At 41.7% G+C, this 16,524-nt stretch overlaps 1 protein-coding gene across 18 annotated transcripts in view; it reads right to left on the bottom strand.

Moving 5' to 3' along the window:
- The window catches only part of CAMK2B (calcium/calmodulin dependent protein kinase II beta), a 273,787-nt gene that overhangs the window by 203,166 nt on the left and 54,097 nt on the right, over positions 1 to 16,524 (bottom strand). For all 18 annotated transcript variants that reach the window (XM_061593504.1, XM_061593513.1, XM_061593514.1 and 15 more), the window contains exon 2: positions 7,325 to 7,419. In XM_061593504.1, coding sequence (XP_061449488.1) covers positions 7,325 to 7,419 — 95 coding nt within the window. The remainder of the gene's footprint in view (positions 1 to 7,324; positions 7,420 to 16,524) is intronic.

Genomic DNA, 16,524 nt, shown 5'->3' with positions numbered 1-16,524 from the left:
AACGAACGGAGTAATGACCTCTTTCTGAAGTGAAGGGTCAAATCTGTAAAGTTTGGAGCAGCCATGTTGAAAGGTACAGGCAGGGCATTCCAGGGAGGGGGTTGCCAACCCTGCTTGGATATGGATATCTTTGCAGATGATCTCTAGTCAAGCTTTACCAACAGCACAATCCAAACCATATCTACTCAGAAGTAAACCCCTATGGGGCTTACTCCCTTAATAAGTGTGTTTAGGATTGCAGCCTTCAGGGGCATCCATCTTTACTCCTGAGCGCTCCCATCTAACATCTCCACAACACTCCTTTCTTCCTACAATGGCCTTCTGGTGACTGGCCTGACCGGAGGGCACTTAAATCCTTCTTGCCAAAGCAAGTAGGCTAGATTAACTGTTCCCTACCCAGGCTCCATCTTTTAGCTAAGATTTCTATCTTAATTTCTAATCAGAGAAATTGGTTGAATAATGTGCTCTAAGCAACTGTGGTTGATGCTTAATGTATCATGCTTAATGACATCACTACGGCCCGCTCATGTGACATCTCTACAGCCCACCCCTGAAATCTCAGGGTTTGGGATGCGTCTGACCAGGCAACCCTAACAAAACATCACAAAGTCATTATGTGAAAGTGAAACTAATTGCTGCAGAAGTTGCTTTCCTGGCTATGTGGAGTGTGTGTGTGACGTAATCCAAGTGCTGTGCTCAGGCTTGCTATAATTTGTCCACATAGTGCTAAACCAGACAGAGAGGGAAGTGTTATAAACCTCATCACTGATTATGACATGGGCATCACCAAGTAGATACCTGCGGTATTCACATAACCACATTCTACACAGTGTTCATTTGCCCTTGCTGGCAAAGGACGTTTTGCCCAGAAGGGAATGTGCCCTCAAGTTTTAAAAGGTTCTCCCACCCCTGGTCTAAAGTCTACACTGATTGGCCAGCAGCAACTCTCCAGGGTTTCAGACAAGATAGGTAGTCACCAGCACTCCCTGGAGATGCCAGGGATTGAACCTGGGACTTTTTGCATCCAAAGCATCTGCTCTGCCACTGAGCTCCAGCCCTTCTCCAATGCACTTCATCAATGATAGGTATCCAGATCCCACATGGCTGTGCATTTACTGAACAAAGAAATGAGTGCACTCAAAGAGTATGGAACACAGCAAGAAACAATTTGTGCAAAGTTCATTCTAAATCTATTAATTATGGCATAAAACTGGTCAACTAAACTAAAGAGCATCCGTCCGATATACGTTAGCCACAGATGTTACTTCAATTTCTTATTTACATTAACAGTGGTCAATAGTGAAGTAACCGCAGACAAGGAGAGGGGAACCCTCGAAGTGCCGAGCCAGCAACCAGCCAAAATAAAAATAAAAATTGTTTATTGCAGCCCCACACATTTTGGGTACTGAAATATGCTTTATCAAGGGCAATCTTGTGCAAGTAACATGCTGCTGTCTCATTGGTGTACAACGCTTTCTACCCAATAAACTATTATTTTCATTTTGGCTGGTTGCTGGCTTGGCACTTCAAAGGTTCCCCTTTCCTTGTCTGCGGTGCATTTGGGGTGCCTCCCTCTCTGCTTTCCCACAATAGTGAAGTAAGAAATGTCATTCACATGAGTGAAACTCAGTTCTCTCTCTCTTCTGCATCTCCAGGAAATTCACTCACACCATCACAATAATCCCTTTTTAACAAATGTTTACTGCTTATATTGAAGGAGGTTGGGACCTTGGGGGGGGGAATAGTGGGTTATTAAAAAAACACCATCTAACAAAAAAAACCCCCAACCATCTAACAAATCTAGAAAGAAGAGGCTACAGATCTTCATTTTGAACCTGTTTTCAATAACTTAACTTAAAAATTACAGGGCTGAGGTTTTCCTATGCTTCAGTTTTTCTCTTCCTAAATTTGTTATGCAGAAATTCTCTCACTTTTTTTATTTCACTTAATTTGACTGATTGTTTTCATCCCGCCTTTCTGTCACAAAGCATCTTACAGGATTAAAACAGTAAGACAATTAAAACATAAATACAACACAGTCATCATAAAAATGGAACAGTTTGAAGCAGAAAAAAACAAATCCAAAACAGTAGGTTAAAAACCAACACACAGGAAATTGAAGAAAACTCAAAAACAAAAGACTCACTGAAGCAGAAACAATTACAATAAACATCTAAATACCAGAAGACAAAGGGGCCTGGCGGACCTCAGAGAAGAGAGTATTTTTCTTCTCCTTTCTTCTTTAGTTTGTGGTTTAACTGTATTTTTGAGTTGCATATTGTATTGTGGGTGTATTTTGAAAGCCGCCTGGGGATGGTTTAGTGTGAAAGGTGGGGTATGAATATATGAAATAAGATAAATCCCATAAATAACCATGGTAGCACAACTGAGAAGGTCATGTCATGAGAACCCATCGATCTGATCTCAAATGGTAGGACCACAAGCAAAGCCTTCATGCTTTACCATCTAAATGAAACCCCAGGGAATCTGAAACACCTGTGCCCTCTTCATATTCCCCATTGTGTTCCACGAGTATTCCTGTCCGAAGGCCACCTGTACTGTGCACTCTAGAATACTAAGAATCTTGGCCTGTAAGACAGGTCCTGTATCCCCAAATCACTTTCAGGGATTTGCAGCAACAGCCTGCCTGGGCTCAGGACACAAGGCGTTCCAGTTAATTCACTGTGTCTCAATACAACATACCTGCCAGCAGGAGGAAAAAAGAGGAGAAAGATTGAGATTGAGTGTAGTAGACACTCTGGCAGCTTTCCACTGGTTTCAGAAAGTCTCCACCTCTGTATTGTGAATTCAGGGACTCACAATAGCAGTCAAACCCCTCCCCTTTTTACTCCAAGATATTGTTGGAATATATGTGGTTCAACTTCAACTTGTGGGTTGAGGCTGCATGGGGTTAAAAAGGGCAGCTAGAGAGGAGACCTCTTGGTTGCTAGGCTATACCTTCCTTTGATCTCCTGCTGTCTCTTCCTTCCTGCTAGACTGATATGCAAAGGATGTTGATCACAGTTCCTTCCCTCCTTCTTACTTCTTCTTTCTCTTGAGAGGGGAGCAGACATATTCCTTTGTCTCTCCCTCTCCTCCAAGCATGAGGGCAAGCACTGGGCTCAGTGTTTGCAGCTCCAACTTAGCTAGTTAGCTAGATATAGGACTCTTTCCTATCAAGCACGTACTTCCAGAATAAAGTAGTTATTTCTTATTTTAAAGCTTGAAGTCTCTGTCTGACTAATTTGCAGGGAAGGTAGAATCTTTAGCAAGGATTCAAACACACACACAAGCTCGATCAGTACTCTCCGTTCCCAGCATCGCGACTCTCCGACAGATATGGGATATTAGAGATGGGATGTGTTTTCCCTTTAAACCAGCTTCACATGGACTTCAAAACTGTTTGGCTGGAGGTGGGAGGAGAGCAGCTTCCTCCAGGCGCTGAGGAAAGAAGAAGGTGAGAGAAAAGAGATTGGAGCTGGTGGCGCCTCGCACTTTCCCTGCAGTTCCTGCAAAGCAGGAAGGGGACAGAGGGAGCCATGGGGGGCCACCTTGCCAGCACACATGGAGTGTGGAGGCTTCTGCGGCAGGGGAGGGGAGGGAATGACAGCTCCCTTCCCACGCATCCTCTCCCGGAGGCTTTGGTTTGCCTTCTGTTTCCCACTCAGGCTCCAAAATCGTGTCACCTCCTCAGCTGCCGCCTTTTTTACTGTAAAACTTTAGAATAATAAGAGAGCATCTGGTCACAAGCTATAAAGCAACAGAGCGTTGCTCTTTGCTCTTCACCTATAAGCTGGATCTGGGGACAAATGACACATGGAAAACAAGTAACTGCAAGGGCGGAAGAGGAGAGAAGGGGAGAGGTTGACTGTCTTGATTTCAAAACTGGTCATCACCACCCTGTTCCACCCACTGGTGTGTACCCGGAGTAAACACAATAAGAAATAAAAAATAAAGATGTGTACAGCTGGGTGCAGGTTCATTGCAAACCACACCCAGACAAAATGTTCTCGCTGCTTTTTAAGGAGACTAGTGTTCATGTAGCCTGAGATTAGGATCACAGTTCCTTTTTGAGGTTCTCTCCTGATCCTGAGCAGGCCTGAGTGGATATGACCAAGTATTTCACTGTGGATACCCTCATGTCACTTTAGCTTAAGTGCAGTAACGCTATTTGACTCCAACATCTTATCTGCCAGCTAATTACAGCTATTCTCTACTCTAGCCATAATACCTTTTTCTTAAATACTACTTACAAGCGTTACTTGCCTCGTTGACTTAACCCCTGCCAGCCTCTGTGGCTTCACACAGATCATTGAGTTTAGCCCAGTTAATAACTTTGAGCTTCTTTAAATGCTTCAGACTTGTCACTTTCTAATCAGTTCCTCTCTAAACTCAGTAATGTCTGCTGCAATCCCTCTCCTGCATCTAAACCCTACAAATCCAATTAGCAATTTAGCTAACCTACCTAGATTCTACCTCCAATTTATCTTCAAGCCATTGCCCTCAAAGAGTGAGGCAAATCTCCTGGAAGGCCACACAGGAAGTAATTATCAGAAGCACAAGCAGACACTGCTCCCCCCAACCCAGCTGTGCATGTGTGAAGTTACTCTATCTTGACTGAACCCAGAAATAAAACATTGGCCCTTCACTGAATGCCATATGGGCCCCTTGGTTGTCTGTTTGCCTTTAAAGCTTCCAACCACCTAGAGTCTCATCATATTCAGTATTGTCACTGTATTTTGTATATGATATGCTTTTTAAAACAAAAAGCCAAAAGATTTCTTCAAGGGCATACTTTACATGTGTCCAGAGACACTCTGCCTTTATCTAACTGTCTTCCTGTCAAAAGAGAAATGTACTCTGCACATATGCAGAGAAGGGTACTCTTAGTTCAGTTTCAAACAAAACAAAAAACCCCACAGAAGAAAGCATTGGCACTTCATTTGTGAAACAGCTTAGATGCCTATGGATATAAGAAGAGCCATGATGGATCGGATCAAAGGTCCAGCTAGTTCAGTATTCTTTTTCTGACAGTGGGAAAGCACAACCTTCTGAGAAGCCCACAAGCAGGGCATGATGGTAACAGCCATCCTGTATGTTTTGCCACCCAGCAACTGGTATTTAATGGCATATGGCCTCTAAACATTGAGGGTCTGTTTAGCTATCATGGCTACTAGCCATTGATAGTCCTACCACACAGATCAGGAATGGGGAACCTGTGGTCCTCCCGATGTTGTTAGACTCCAACTCTCATTAGCCCCAGCCAGCATGGCTAATGGGCAAGGATTATGTCCCAAATGGTTTTGTTAACATTTCTCTATGTTAGTAATTCAAAATGCAGTGGTGTGAGAGAGCAGGCTTTTTTCTTTTACTTTATTCACCTTTTATTTTACTTCATTCACTTCATTTTATTTTATTATGGAAGCAATAACGAAGAGCAGAAACTTATATAGTATTGTGAAACAGGTTTGAAAAGTCAATGGAAAACAAATACAGGCTGCATAGCAGAGTTACAACTGACTAGAAGCTGCACAATTCCATGCAAGAAATTGGCGACAGTCAGAAAAGATGGTGGACAGCACAACACAAATACTCAGCAATTGAGACCAGTAGTAGTGCACTCCGTTTTGCTCAAGCTTATTTGCTAATCTAGTGACATTTAAACTATATTGCAACTATGACACTAAATATCTTCTCATTCTAAATCATCGCCTTCAGTACAACATATTAACTTTGAACCTCATTTGCCCAATAAAAAATATTAATTGTTACAATTACATCAGATCTATAACCATAATCTTACATATAATAATTCTGCCAAAATCAGAGGGTCAATTCCAATAGGAAATCACACACAGAGTTTTCATAGGCACATGGACATACAGTAAGAATGAAGTAACATAGGAACTGGCCAAGCTAGTTTTGGATCATAATACACCATTCTGTCAGGCCAACAGTTTGTTGTTGAGATTCAAGGAGCAGATTGGCCCAACCCAAAATGCAAGATTTTGCATTGCAAACATGTAGCCCAATTCTATGCACATCTACTAAGAAATAAGCCCAACTGAATGGAACTAACTTGCAGCTAAGTGGCATAGAATTGCAACCATAGGTTTCCATGCTGTTCCCAGTTATTTCATCAGGTAGAACACATGTTTTGTATACAAAAGGTCCTAGCATCTCCAGATAAAGCTGGAAAAGACATCTGTCTGAAATCCTGGAGATCTGTGGCTGATCAATGTAGATTCTGAGCTAGGTTGACCAGTGGTCTGATTTAATATAAGTCATTTCATGAAACTAATAATGAGAGTTGGAAAACAAGCTTCGACTGGCCCATTTTTGAGCCAGCTCACAGTTCTTCCACTTCTCTAAAAAGCAAGGGCGTGTGCACATTTTGCTCAAAGAGAACCATCTAAACTAACCACCACATCAGCCTAACTTTTGCATCTAGAAACAAATCATACAAATTTACCTAATTTGGCTTAGTACCAAAATCTGCACAAATTGTTCATGGATATATAAACTTATAAATTATACTGGCTTGTTCAGAAAACTAACCACCAATCCCATCTTAAATAATCACATTAATAACAGGGCTATATTAAGGTTCTCATGTTCAGCCCTCCTTTGAAACAATATATATAGCAACTCACGGTTCACTGGAAGATGCTTCATTGGGGCTAAGGGACTTTCTGAAAATCAGTTTTTCATGGTCTAATGAGTCCCATCTTCACCTACTGCCCAGCTCTACTATCACAAGGTCTGGGTTAATCACTCACAGTACCGCTGCTTCAGCAAACTCAATTTCCTTCACGTTGTCTTCATTAAACCCACAGATATACCCTTTAGCACATAAATTTCCACTGCTAACTTGTTCATTCCTGTCTATGAGGTATAAATAATCCCATCCTTTGAGCCCATCATAACTTTTGGGTGTCCAAGGGCAAAATCATTATTAGGGAAATGGCAAAACCTCTCATATCCTTCCTGCCTACACTAAGGAAAAATTCCAAGGTAGTTTTGAAAACATCATGGAGGAGAGCGCTTTTATTATTTTAAGTTCTTCTACACCCCCTTTTGTTTGGCAGTGATTACTGCATTCAACATCTATAGCCACTTTCTATCTTTTGCAGTTATCTCCTATCTCTCTAGTAGTGTCTCCTAATTCTTGATGTTCAGTTCTCCTATTTCAGCACTGCAGCACACTGTGTCTCTCCTGATTGAAACAAGTGGTTGTCAGAAATGAGCGGGCTGCTACCAGAGAAATGTCCTGTAATAGAAGCTTCGAAGGCCCGGTATATTGCAGAAAGAAAACTGAGCCTACCTCTGGCTGAGAGCTTCTTGGTGTTGATAATCTTTGCTGCATATTCGTGTCCAGTGCAGAGTTTGACACAGCGTCGCACAACTGAGAAAGCCCCCCTAAAGAATGGGCATTAGAAAAGAAAGGAGAGAAGAGAGATTAATGCCTGCAGTTTGGGAGAATCTGATTTACAGCAGTACCCCCAACTCATTTTTATTTTAAAAAATAGTTTTGCAACCATTTTATTAACATTTCAATATACCCAGATTTCCCTTTCAGTCCACCCCATCCTGCCATCCTTATTCCATGTGGGAGAGAAGAGAGAAAAGAAAGTGCCCCTTAGCTGAATTCATTCAGTTTTAAAAGGCCTCAAAACCTCCGCCATGTGGCTCCATACTTTTAAAGAACAAGATACGTTTTCTTGCTGAATGTTTACAGCTTTGTCAAATATCCTTGACTCTTACCTTTGTGGGCACTGGGTAACAGAATAAACCCAATGGGTATATAAGACAAGAATGAATAACTCATTTACAGGATGAAAATAATAGCACCAGACAGCCCTTTTTATCAGGATGCTTCGCAGAGAACATTAGTACCATTTCATAACAGACTTATTTTGCTAATGTGCAAAGTGAGGCAATTGCAGAAAAGGAAATTTTAAAATTCACCCTGCTTATTTACCAGAGTTTAGTGACTAGAACAGTGTTTCTTAACGTAGTTTGGCAGGCCTTTCTGAAGAGACACAGATGATATTTAGAAGCATTAGGGTCAGTGTGATGTAGTGGTTAGACTGCTGGATTAGGACCTAAATTCAACCCACACTCATCCATGAGGCTCACTGGAGAATCTTGGGCTGGTTATACCGTTTCACCCAACCTACCTCACAGGTTTGTTGTGAGAACAAAAGGAGAGAAAGAAGCATGTTCATCACTTTTGAGCTCCTTGGAGGAAAGACAGGGATATAGAATAAATAAATGAATAATCCATAGGGTGGCTATAACCTCATCAAAAACAGATACAGGCTCCAGAGGATTACCATTCTGTTTCACAGCCTAGCTTGCCATCCCTCCACCACCTATTCAGGCATGCCACAAAACCTTGCTGGCTGAGCCACTTGTGATATCTGTGCTCTATACTTAGCACAATATGTATTGGTCCAAAAATAAGCCATCCCCCAAATATAGGCTATACCCTAAAATGAAATCCCTTAAATCATAGCTTCTCTAACTATAACAGCATGGTCACAGGCTGCACTCAGATTTTCTACAAACCAGATTTGGGGGGAAAGTGTGACCTCTATTCAGACCAATATGGCAATCCAGTTCTGTGTCTGGGTTGTGTATATTATGAAGACCCAGAGGTTAAAAATGTGCTGAACGCCACATATAGGAAAAGAACAAATGCAGAAAAATATGTCATATACAGTAAAACTTAGTTTACAGCCACAACGCAGGCCATTACAGGTAAGGTTGCCATTTCACCTTAATGCATGAGTTCATACAAATGTTTCCTCTCAGAGGTAGAACGAGTTCTTTCTTGGGATTGTACAATCTCAATGCTGGTCCAGATCTTACACTCACCATAGGGAGCTGCACCCCCATGGAGAGTTTAAGACGCCCAACCCCCAAGCTATATAGCTGAGTACACCTCCAAGTGAGACTCAAGGCCGTTACACCATAAATTTCAAGGAAACTCTAGGCTATTTTCATGAATCAATGTTATGCTGATCAGCATACAAGAAAATGGGCCAGGGGCAAAGTTTGCCATATCTCTGAAGTGTCAAAATCTGTAGTGAGTTGGCGCTACCCTTGCAAATGTAGCCCTAGAATCATTTTTGGCCTGCCCTTTTTGCAACTGGGTTCAGAGGCTGGAAGTAAGCACAGCTGAAGGGAAACTGCCTTGGAGAAGAGAAACAGTGAGCTTCAGAGCAATAAAGCATCCCTTCCCTCTGCTAGTTCTCGCCTACAAATTCCACACACCCATACTCCTGTTTTCTCAGCAAGTGCAAATCTAAGAGCATATTTGTCAAAGTAATGTGTCCTTCTGCCCTCTGCTTTCAAGTTGAGAGTCAGCCATTAGCCTGAGCGCACCTTGCTCATCACTCACACTGTTTTGACATGGACACCACTTTTATTTAAATAAGCAGTTCCCTACATGAAACCTGAGGTAAAACTGTCCCTTCAGTTCTACCAGTGAGTGTTTCAAGTAGCCCTCAAATTCTAATTTTCCTCTCTCGGCATCGGGTGGTATTCAATGCTAGTCCTACTCAGAGTTAATATTTATGACTAACTTAGGTTCATTAATTTAAATCGGTCTATTCTGAGTAGGACTTAGTTGAATACAACTCATAACTACGCAAAACAGTATTAAGAACACTTTTTTTAGGAAGCATATCCCCTTGCATCCTCAGTGCCCTAGCCCTCCACCCACCATGGGACAATAAATTAAATTAAGGAGAAAAATAGAGGAAGAAGGAGAGGAGAGGGCCAAGCATTCACATTGATAAGCAACAAAAACTAGTTCATTTCAAACTTGTTTGATGTTTTTATTTCAGTCATTCTTACCATGCAATCCTATGCATCAGGGATGGGGAAACTAGCCCTCCAGGTGTTGTTGGACTACAACTCTCATCAGGAATAATGGGAGTTGTCAGAGCTTGGAAAAGTTACTTTTTTTGAACTACAAATCCCATCAGCCCCAGCCAGCATGGCCACTGGATTGGACTGATGGGAGTTGTAGTTCCAAGCTCTGGGAGTTCTGGTCCAGCAACATGTGGAGGGCCACAGGTTCCTTACCCCTGCTGTACATGCCAACAGAGAAACAAGTCCCAATAAGGTCAGTAGGACTTATTTACAGATAAGTGAGTACATGATTGCAGTCTTGGGAGTAAGGAGCAGGAAGCTCTGAGATAAATGGTGCATTTTTCAACTAGAAATAGGTGGATCAGTCTACATGGTATAATAGTGAGAGTGTTGGACCTGGGAGACCAGGATTCGAATCCCCATTCAGCCATGAAGTTCACTGGGTGACCTTGGGCTAGTCACTGACTTTCAGCCTAACCTACCTCACAGGGTGGTTATGAGGATAAAATGGGGAGGGGAGAACCACATACACCACCTTGAGCTCTTTGGAGGAAAGGTGGGATATAAATGTAAGAAATCAATAAATATTTTCCATCTGCATCAGTTATACATGTGTTCATGTGTAAGTCAGTTCCATCCCCTTTAATCTGTGTTTTTTTAAAGCCTTAGAATTTAAATGTGTATTTTATCACAAAATTTGTATTTAAATACATATTTTGGCTCGATGTAAGCATTTCTAAATGTGTTTTAGCCTAAAATATGCAATATTTGTGCATTTTTGAACCAACAGTATTACAAAATTTAAAGAAGTACAAAATCCAATCTGTGTATTAGTCTGGAAAGGGCAAATTAGATCAATTTGCTTAAAAATACAGATCAAAGAAGCATCTCCTCCATCCCTATCTCCAACCAGTCAGTCCAGATATTTAGGGAGGAAAAGACCATGAGGGTAGCTGATGGGGAAAGCAAGCAAGCAAAGTAGAGAGTGTCAGTATGATGATGAATATGGGTTTGGAAAGACTGTATTATAGAGTTCTGAAAGGAGAATTTACAACATTTACCAACATTTAAAAAACAACCTGTTTGAGATATCAGGATCTCTGACATTTGCTAAAATGTTAGCATAAGTAACTTCTACTGTTAGATTAGCAATGTATTTTATTAATCACATTTTGTCTCACCCTTCCTCCAGAATAGCATTAGCAAGAGTGATCCTCATCAAGGATTGGAGCCCTGAGCTCCCCGATTAAACGTTTTATCCACAATATACCAAGCTAGCTTTTATCTAGGAATTCTTTTGGCACACTTTTTAGCACTTCACTTTTACATTTTCTTTCATTTTTGGATAGTGTTCTTATTTTAAGATTCCCAGAAACTGTAAGGGTAATAAAGGCTGGATAAACATCTGTCATGGGTAGTTAGGTTAATTACTCCTGCTCTGGTGTGGGATAGTGAACTGAGCTATAATTCTATGGTACACACAACCTTAGTAATGATTCACTTCAGATGTTCTTCTGTCAACATTTCCAAACAGCTGTCTATTTACTCATTCCCTAATTCCAACCAGTAGGGAAGTTGCTGAGCCATAACTATGTCAACGTCACAGTTAAGGGCAGAAGCTAGAAGGTATATTTGATGAAGCTGTTGATACGCATTGTGCTCTGCTCTCTGAATGACAGTGGGAATCTTGGAGAGCCTAAGAATTGCCTTGCCTGGATCAGACCATGTAGACCAGGGATGTGTTCTTGACAGTGGCCACTGGGGAAAGGCCCAACATGTGAAGTCAACCAGCAGTGGCGCATGAGGGGGACGGATATGCAATAGCGCTGTGTTCACCAAGACAGGGGTGGGAGCAGGACAAGGCAGCAGAGAAGTCAGGAGAGCTCCAGATCGGCAGCTGTGACCACCAACCCAAGGCTCCCCTGATCTCACCACCACCACATCCCACCCCCATCCAGGTGAGCATGATGCCACTGGTGGGAGGGCATTGCTGCTACTCTGCCCCCCCAGCTATTGAGTCGAACTGCCCTGTGCAGCAGAGAAGAAACAGCAGTAGCAGGCAGTGAAGAATTACCATCTCCACTCGCTGCTGCTTTTCACCAGCTTGCCCTACCCTCACAGAAGCTTTCAGAACCAACTGCATTTAGGAACATAGGAATCTACCTTACACTGAGTCAGGATGTTGGTCCATCTAGCTCAGTATTGCCTACACTGACTGGTAAGAGCTCTCCAGGGTTCAGACATGGGGCATTCCCAGTTCTACTTGGAGATTAGAGGGATTGAACCCAAGAATTTCTTGCATGCAAGGCAGAGGCTCCACCACTGAGCTACGGCCCTGTGAGCAAGAACAACAGGAGCATCAGCTCTGGGGGCAACAGTCTCAACTGAGCCCCTATGAGCTTTTCTACTGTGATGAGAGAATGACAAGAAACCAGCAGATTCCAGCCAAGGCCAAAATGCCTAGAACCCACCATGCAAGATCAACAACTTCTAGCTACAGCCGCTTCTAGGAAGGTTAGGCTGGGTTGCCAGGCTATTTCTCAGAAGATGCCAAGGCTTGTGTTTTTTAACCGTGAGTGGCCCATTTCTATCTCTGGTCTTACAAGTCCCTTGCAGTATCAAGAATTTGGTTTCCACATTTGCTTTTTTCCTCTTTCCTCCCCATCCCTTTTTTCTTGTGCCCTGTTTTGAGAGGCCAGGGATTGTTGTGAGGTTTTTATTGACTTATAAGCCAGTCTGAGAGCTTTTCCAACTAAAAAAGCAAGGTATAAAAGCCCTTCCCCAATGACTCATACCCAGCAACTTTTTATCAGAGGCATACTGGGCACATTAGTGAACTGATATTGTATTGTGTCATTGCTTAGTTATTTTTCTGCTGTTTTAAGCCAGCCTGGAATCACATTTTTTGAAGGGAAATGCTCAAATATAATAAATAAATTGCCTCTTTATAAGAAGGTTCCACTGGGGTATGATGGTTAATAGCCATTGAAAAACCTATCCACACCTTGAGTTTGTTTCAATTAATAGCATACCACAACCTGGAGGCTCAGTAAACAAGTTGAAAGCACAAAAAAACCAATCAATACGCAGTAAGGATGCTGGCAGCATGATCCAAAATATAAAAATAGAAAAGTTCTGTCATCCCAGCTCATCCTTCCTATGCTTCTGTGGTTTGAAGCAGGTGAAAGTAGAGGAGCCCCAATGTAGTCTTCAATGAAAGAGGATGTTGGTGGTTATCATGCCACAGAGCACAGGATAGAAAAGACTGTAAAAGAATAAAACAGGAGCAACCTTTTTTTTTTTAAATGAATGAAGCACTTTTATCAGTGTTTCATTCCACATATGAAAGTTAGCTTACAAACATTTTTTTCATATTTTGCAAATTTAAGGCTGCAATTTTATGTACACTTACTTAGAATAACTGTACTGGACCCAGCAGGATTTTATTTCTGAGTAACATGTATAGGATCAGGCTGTGAATATCCAGCTCAACAAAAGAATATTACACCCACCCTGCAGCATTTACTTCAGTATTACAAAGTCTGCAACCAGAGCTCTAGGAATGACACAGAGGTCCTATTTACATGTCACAGAAAACAATAGCTCACTGTGCATGAACAAATCATGCCCACATTGCTGTTCCCTGCTTGTGCTAGTCAGGAACAAACCATGAAATCTGGCTTAGCATTACATTCAAACCAAGGACCATGGTTTGTTTCATTCTAATAAACAATCACAAAGCTAAGAACAAACCTTGGCTTATTGTGATTTGATTGGAACAAAACAAACCACAATCCCCGGCTTGGACATGACACTAAGCTAGGGGCAGGGCTGTGGAGCCGGAGTCAGAGTCGTGGAGTCAGAAGCAATTTTGGGTAGAGTCAGTCGGAAGCAATTTTGGGTGGAGTCAGAAGAAATGTACTAACTCCAACTTCAAAATAAAATTAATATTTTAATATTAATATTAATTTATTAATATTAATACATTATTATACATTTGCCATTTATGAAGGAGTCAGAGTCGGAGTCAGACAGTAGAAAAATAGAGGAGTTGCTGTCGAAGGTTTGACATACCGACTCCACAGCCTTGGCTAGGGGTCATGATAGGGTGGCCAGATGCAAAAGAGGACAGAGATCCTACACCCTCAATAACTGTACAGAAGAAGAAATTTCAATAGTTGTAGTTTGCATGACAAGCTACATAATAGCTTTCCAATCTTGTAAATTGCTCAGGTGTTTTTTTCCTCCGTAAAACATGCAGGATCTTGCTGGGTATTGAATAACAATTTAACAGTTTGATGGATGACTTGTCCTTCATTGTTTTCTTTCACTCCATACAGACACAAGGACATTTACAGCCAATATACGGAGGTCCTTACTCATCTCTTCCGTCTGACTGCCTGTGGTTTTAAAATGTTATGCCATATTGTTTTTGTTGTGCTTTCTGTTGTTTGTTTGTACATGTTTTTGTGATTTTTTACTATGATATATTGTATTTTATCTTGTTTGTTCACCGCCCTGAGAGCTATTCTGCTAAGGGCGGTATATAAACTGAAATAATAAATAAATAAATAAATAATGAAATTCCCTCTTCCTCACAACTGTTAAAGATGCAGGAGCCTTGTCCTCTTTTTCACCTGATCACCCTAATTCCTGCTAGTGAGCACAGGGAGGAGTGAAGCAGGCATAGCTTTCTTGAGCACTGTAAGCCACAGTTTAGGACTTGCAATGACCAGTGAACACAGCCATAGTTTCCCAGAGCATTTATTATCAAGTGGCAAGTCCAGACCCATTACTGAATCACAGCCTGACCCGAGGTGGGTTGTAACAGCAGTACTGTGCAAATAAATATATGGTAAAACATTAAGAAATGGGTCCCCAAATGCATGTTTGGGCTAAAGGCGGTTGTCAGTTCTGAAAAAGTTGAGGACTACCACCCTAGAGGGTCACAGGTCTGCATGCTAGAAGGCAAGAGGCTCACTGGGGATTAGGAAAGCTGAGTTTTGTACCTGAGTATGCTTCAGAATATCAATTGCCGGAAACCACAGGAGGGATGAATGTTCTTGTGAATAGGGGTAGGGACACACTTACTGCTGGTTCCAATGCATCTCTGCCTCGTCTTTTCTGAAAACAGGGGCACACAACGCTAGTCAAATCCCACCCCTTTTTACCATAAAACCTGGTGGGATCAACTTGAATGCATTTTTAAAAAATTCACTTCAAAGAGATTTTGCAACTGATCAGCAAATCAACCCATTCCCCCTCCAGTATGGCCAATGGAAACACTTTGCTGTGGGTGACTAGTGTGCCTAGGTCCTGCTTGTGGGTTTCACATAGGCATCTGGACTAGATGGACCATTGGCCTGATCCAGCAGGCTCTTTTTATGTTCTTATTCCACCCAAATAGGATAGTTTCACATTTACAAAGAACTCTTGTGCAATCTGAAAAGACACTTTCCTGACTTCTGCATGGTTCCTGTGCCACCCATTAAACTTATATGACTAATTCTAGTTATTTACTTACTTATAAAAGGCAATCCCTTTTTTCCAAGATAGAAGATGGCACTGGGCCATTATTAAGGGGAGTTTTGGCAGGGTACAAATTTACAGGTCAGTTGCATATCAGCTCTATAACAATGCATAACAACAAATGCAATGCCATTTGTGCATTGGCTATGTGCATATGTACAGCTAAGATGACAGAGTCCAATGGAACTCTGCTGGAGTTGCTGTGCTGGAGTCTACACTAAGGTTTGGACTTGGAGAACAGCTGATGTGGTATCTTTCCAGGGCTAGGCACTGCAAAGGGCTTTGAAGCTGACACACTTCCTCTAGATGTGGCAAAAGTAATGACTACAGTTCTAAATGTAAAAAGCACAACCAACTTTTTTACTGGCTCCATCTTACATCTGACAGAAATCTGCTACACAAAAATTTTAACAGGTGAGACCTCCTGGTATGGAGATAAAATAGTGGCTAAATAGGTAGGCAGAGATTTTATGACACAACTAGGCCATCTAGTACATCATACAAAAGATAACAGTTAACATAAGAACATAAACCCTGCTGGATGAGACCAAAAGCTTATTTATCTAGTCCATCATCCTGTTTCTCACAATGGCCAACCACCTCACTCTAGACAGCCAACAAGCCCACTCCTGCTGTTGTTCCAAGCAGCCACTAAGTTTCAGCTCAGGTCATATGTAAAATTGATTTCTACCAGCAGTTAGTCTCACTACCCAAACTCTTAAAAAGAGGACAGACTATTTATAAACATGAAGAAAACATGAACGCCATAGCTCTGTAGTTGGGCACTACCTTGTATGCTGAAGGTCCCAGGTTCAATTCCTGGCATTTCCTTTAAAAAAAAGATCCAGGTACTCTGAATCTTCTCTGCCCAAGACTCTGGAGAATCTCTGCCAGTCACAGTAGACAATTCTGGGCTAGATGAACATATTGTTTAACCTGGGATAAGGCAGTATCCAGTGTCCTTTTTTAAGAAAGGGCAATAGCTCAGTAATAGAGCACATCCTTTTCATTTGGAAGGTGCCAGGGTCAACTCCAACAATTCTAGTTAGGGCAGAAAAATACTCCTGTCTGAAACCCCGAAGAGTTGCTGCCAGTTAGTGTAGACACTGTATA

This window comes from Rhineura floridana, chromosome 12 (genome assembly GCF_030035675.1).
Source record: "Rhineura floridana isolate rRhiFlo1 chromosome 12, rRhiFlo1.hap2, whole genome shotgun sequence".
In the NCBI taxonomy this organism is placed as follows: Eukaryota; Metazoa; Chordata; class Lepidosauria; order Squamata; family Rhineuridae; genus Rhineura; species Rhineura floridana.
Note: the sequence above shows the minus strand (reverse complement) of the source record. Positions and strands in the feature narration are given on the sequence as shown.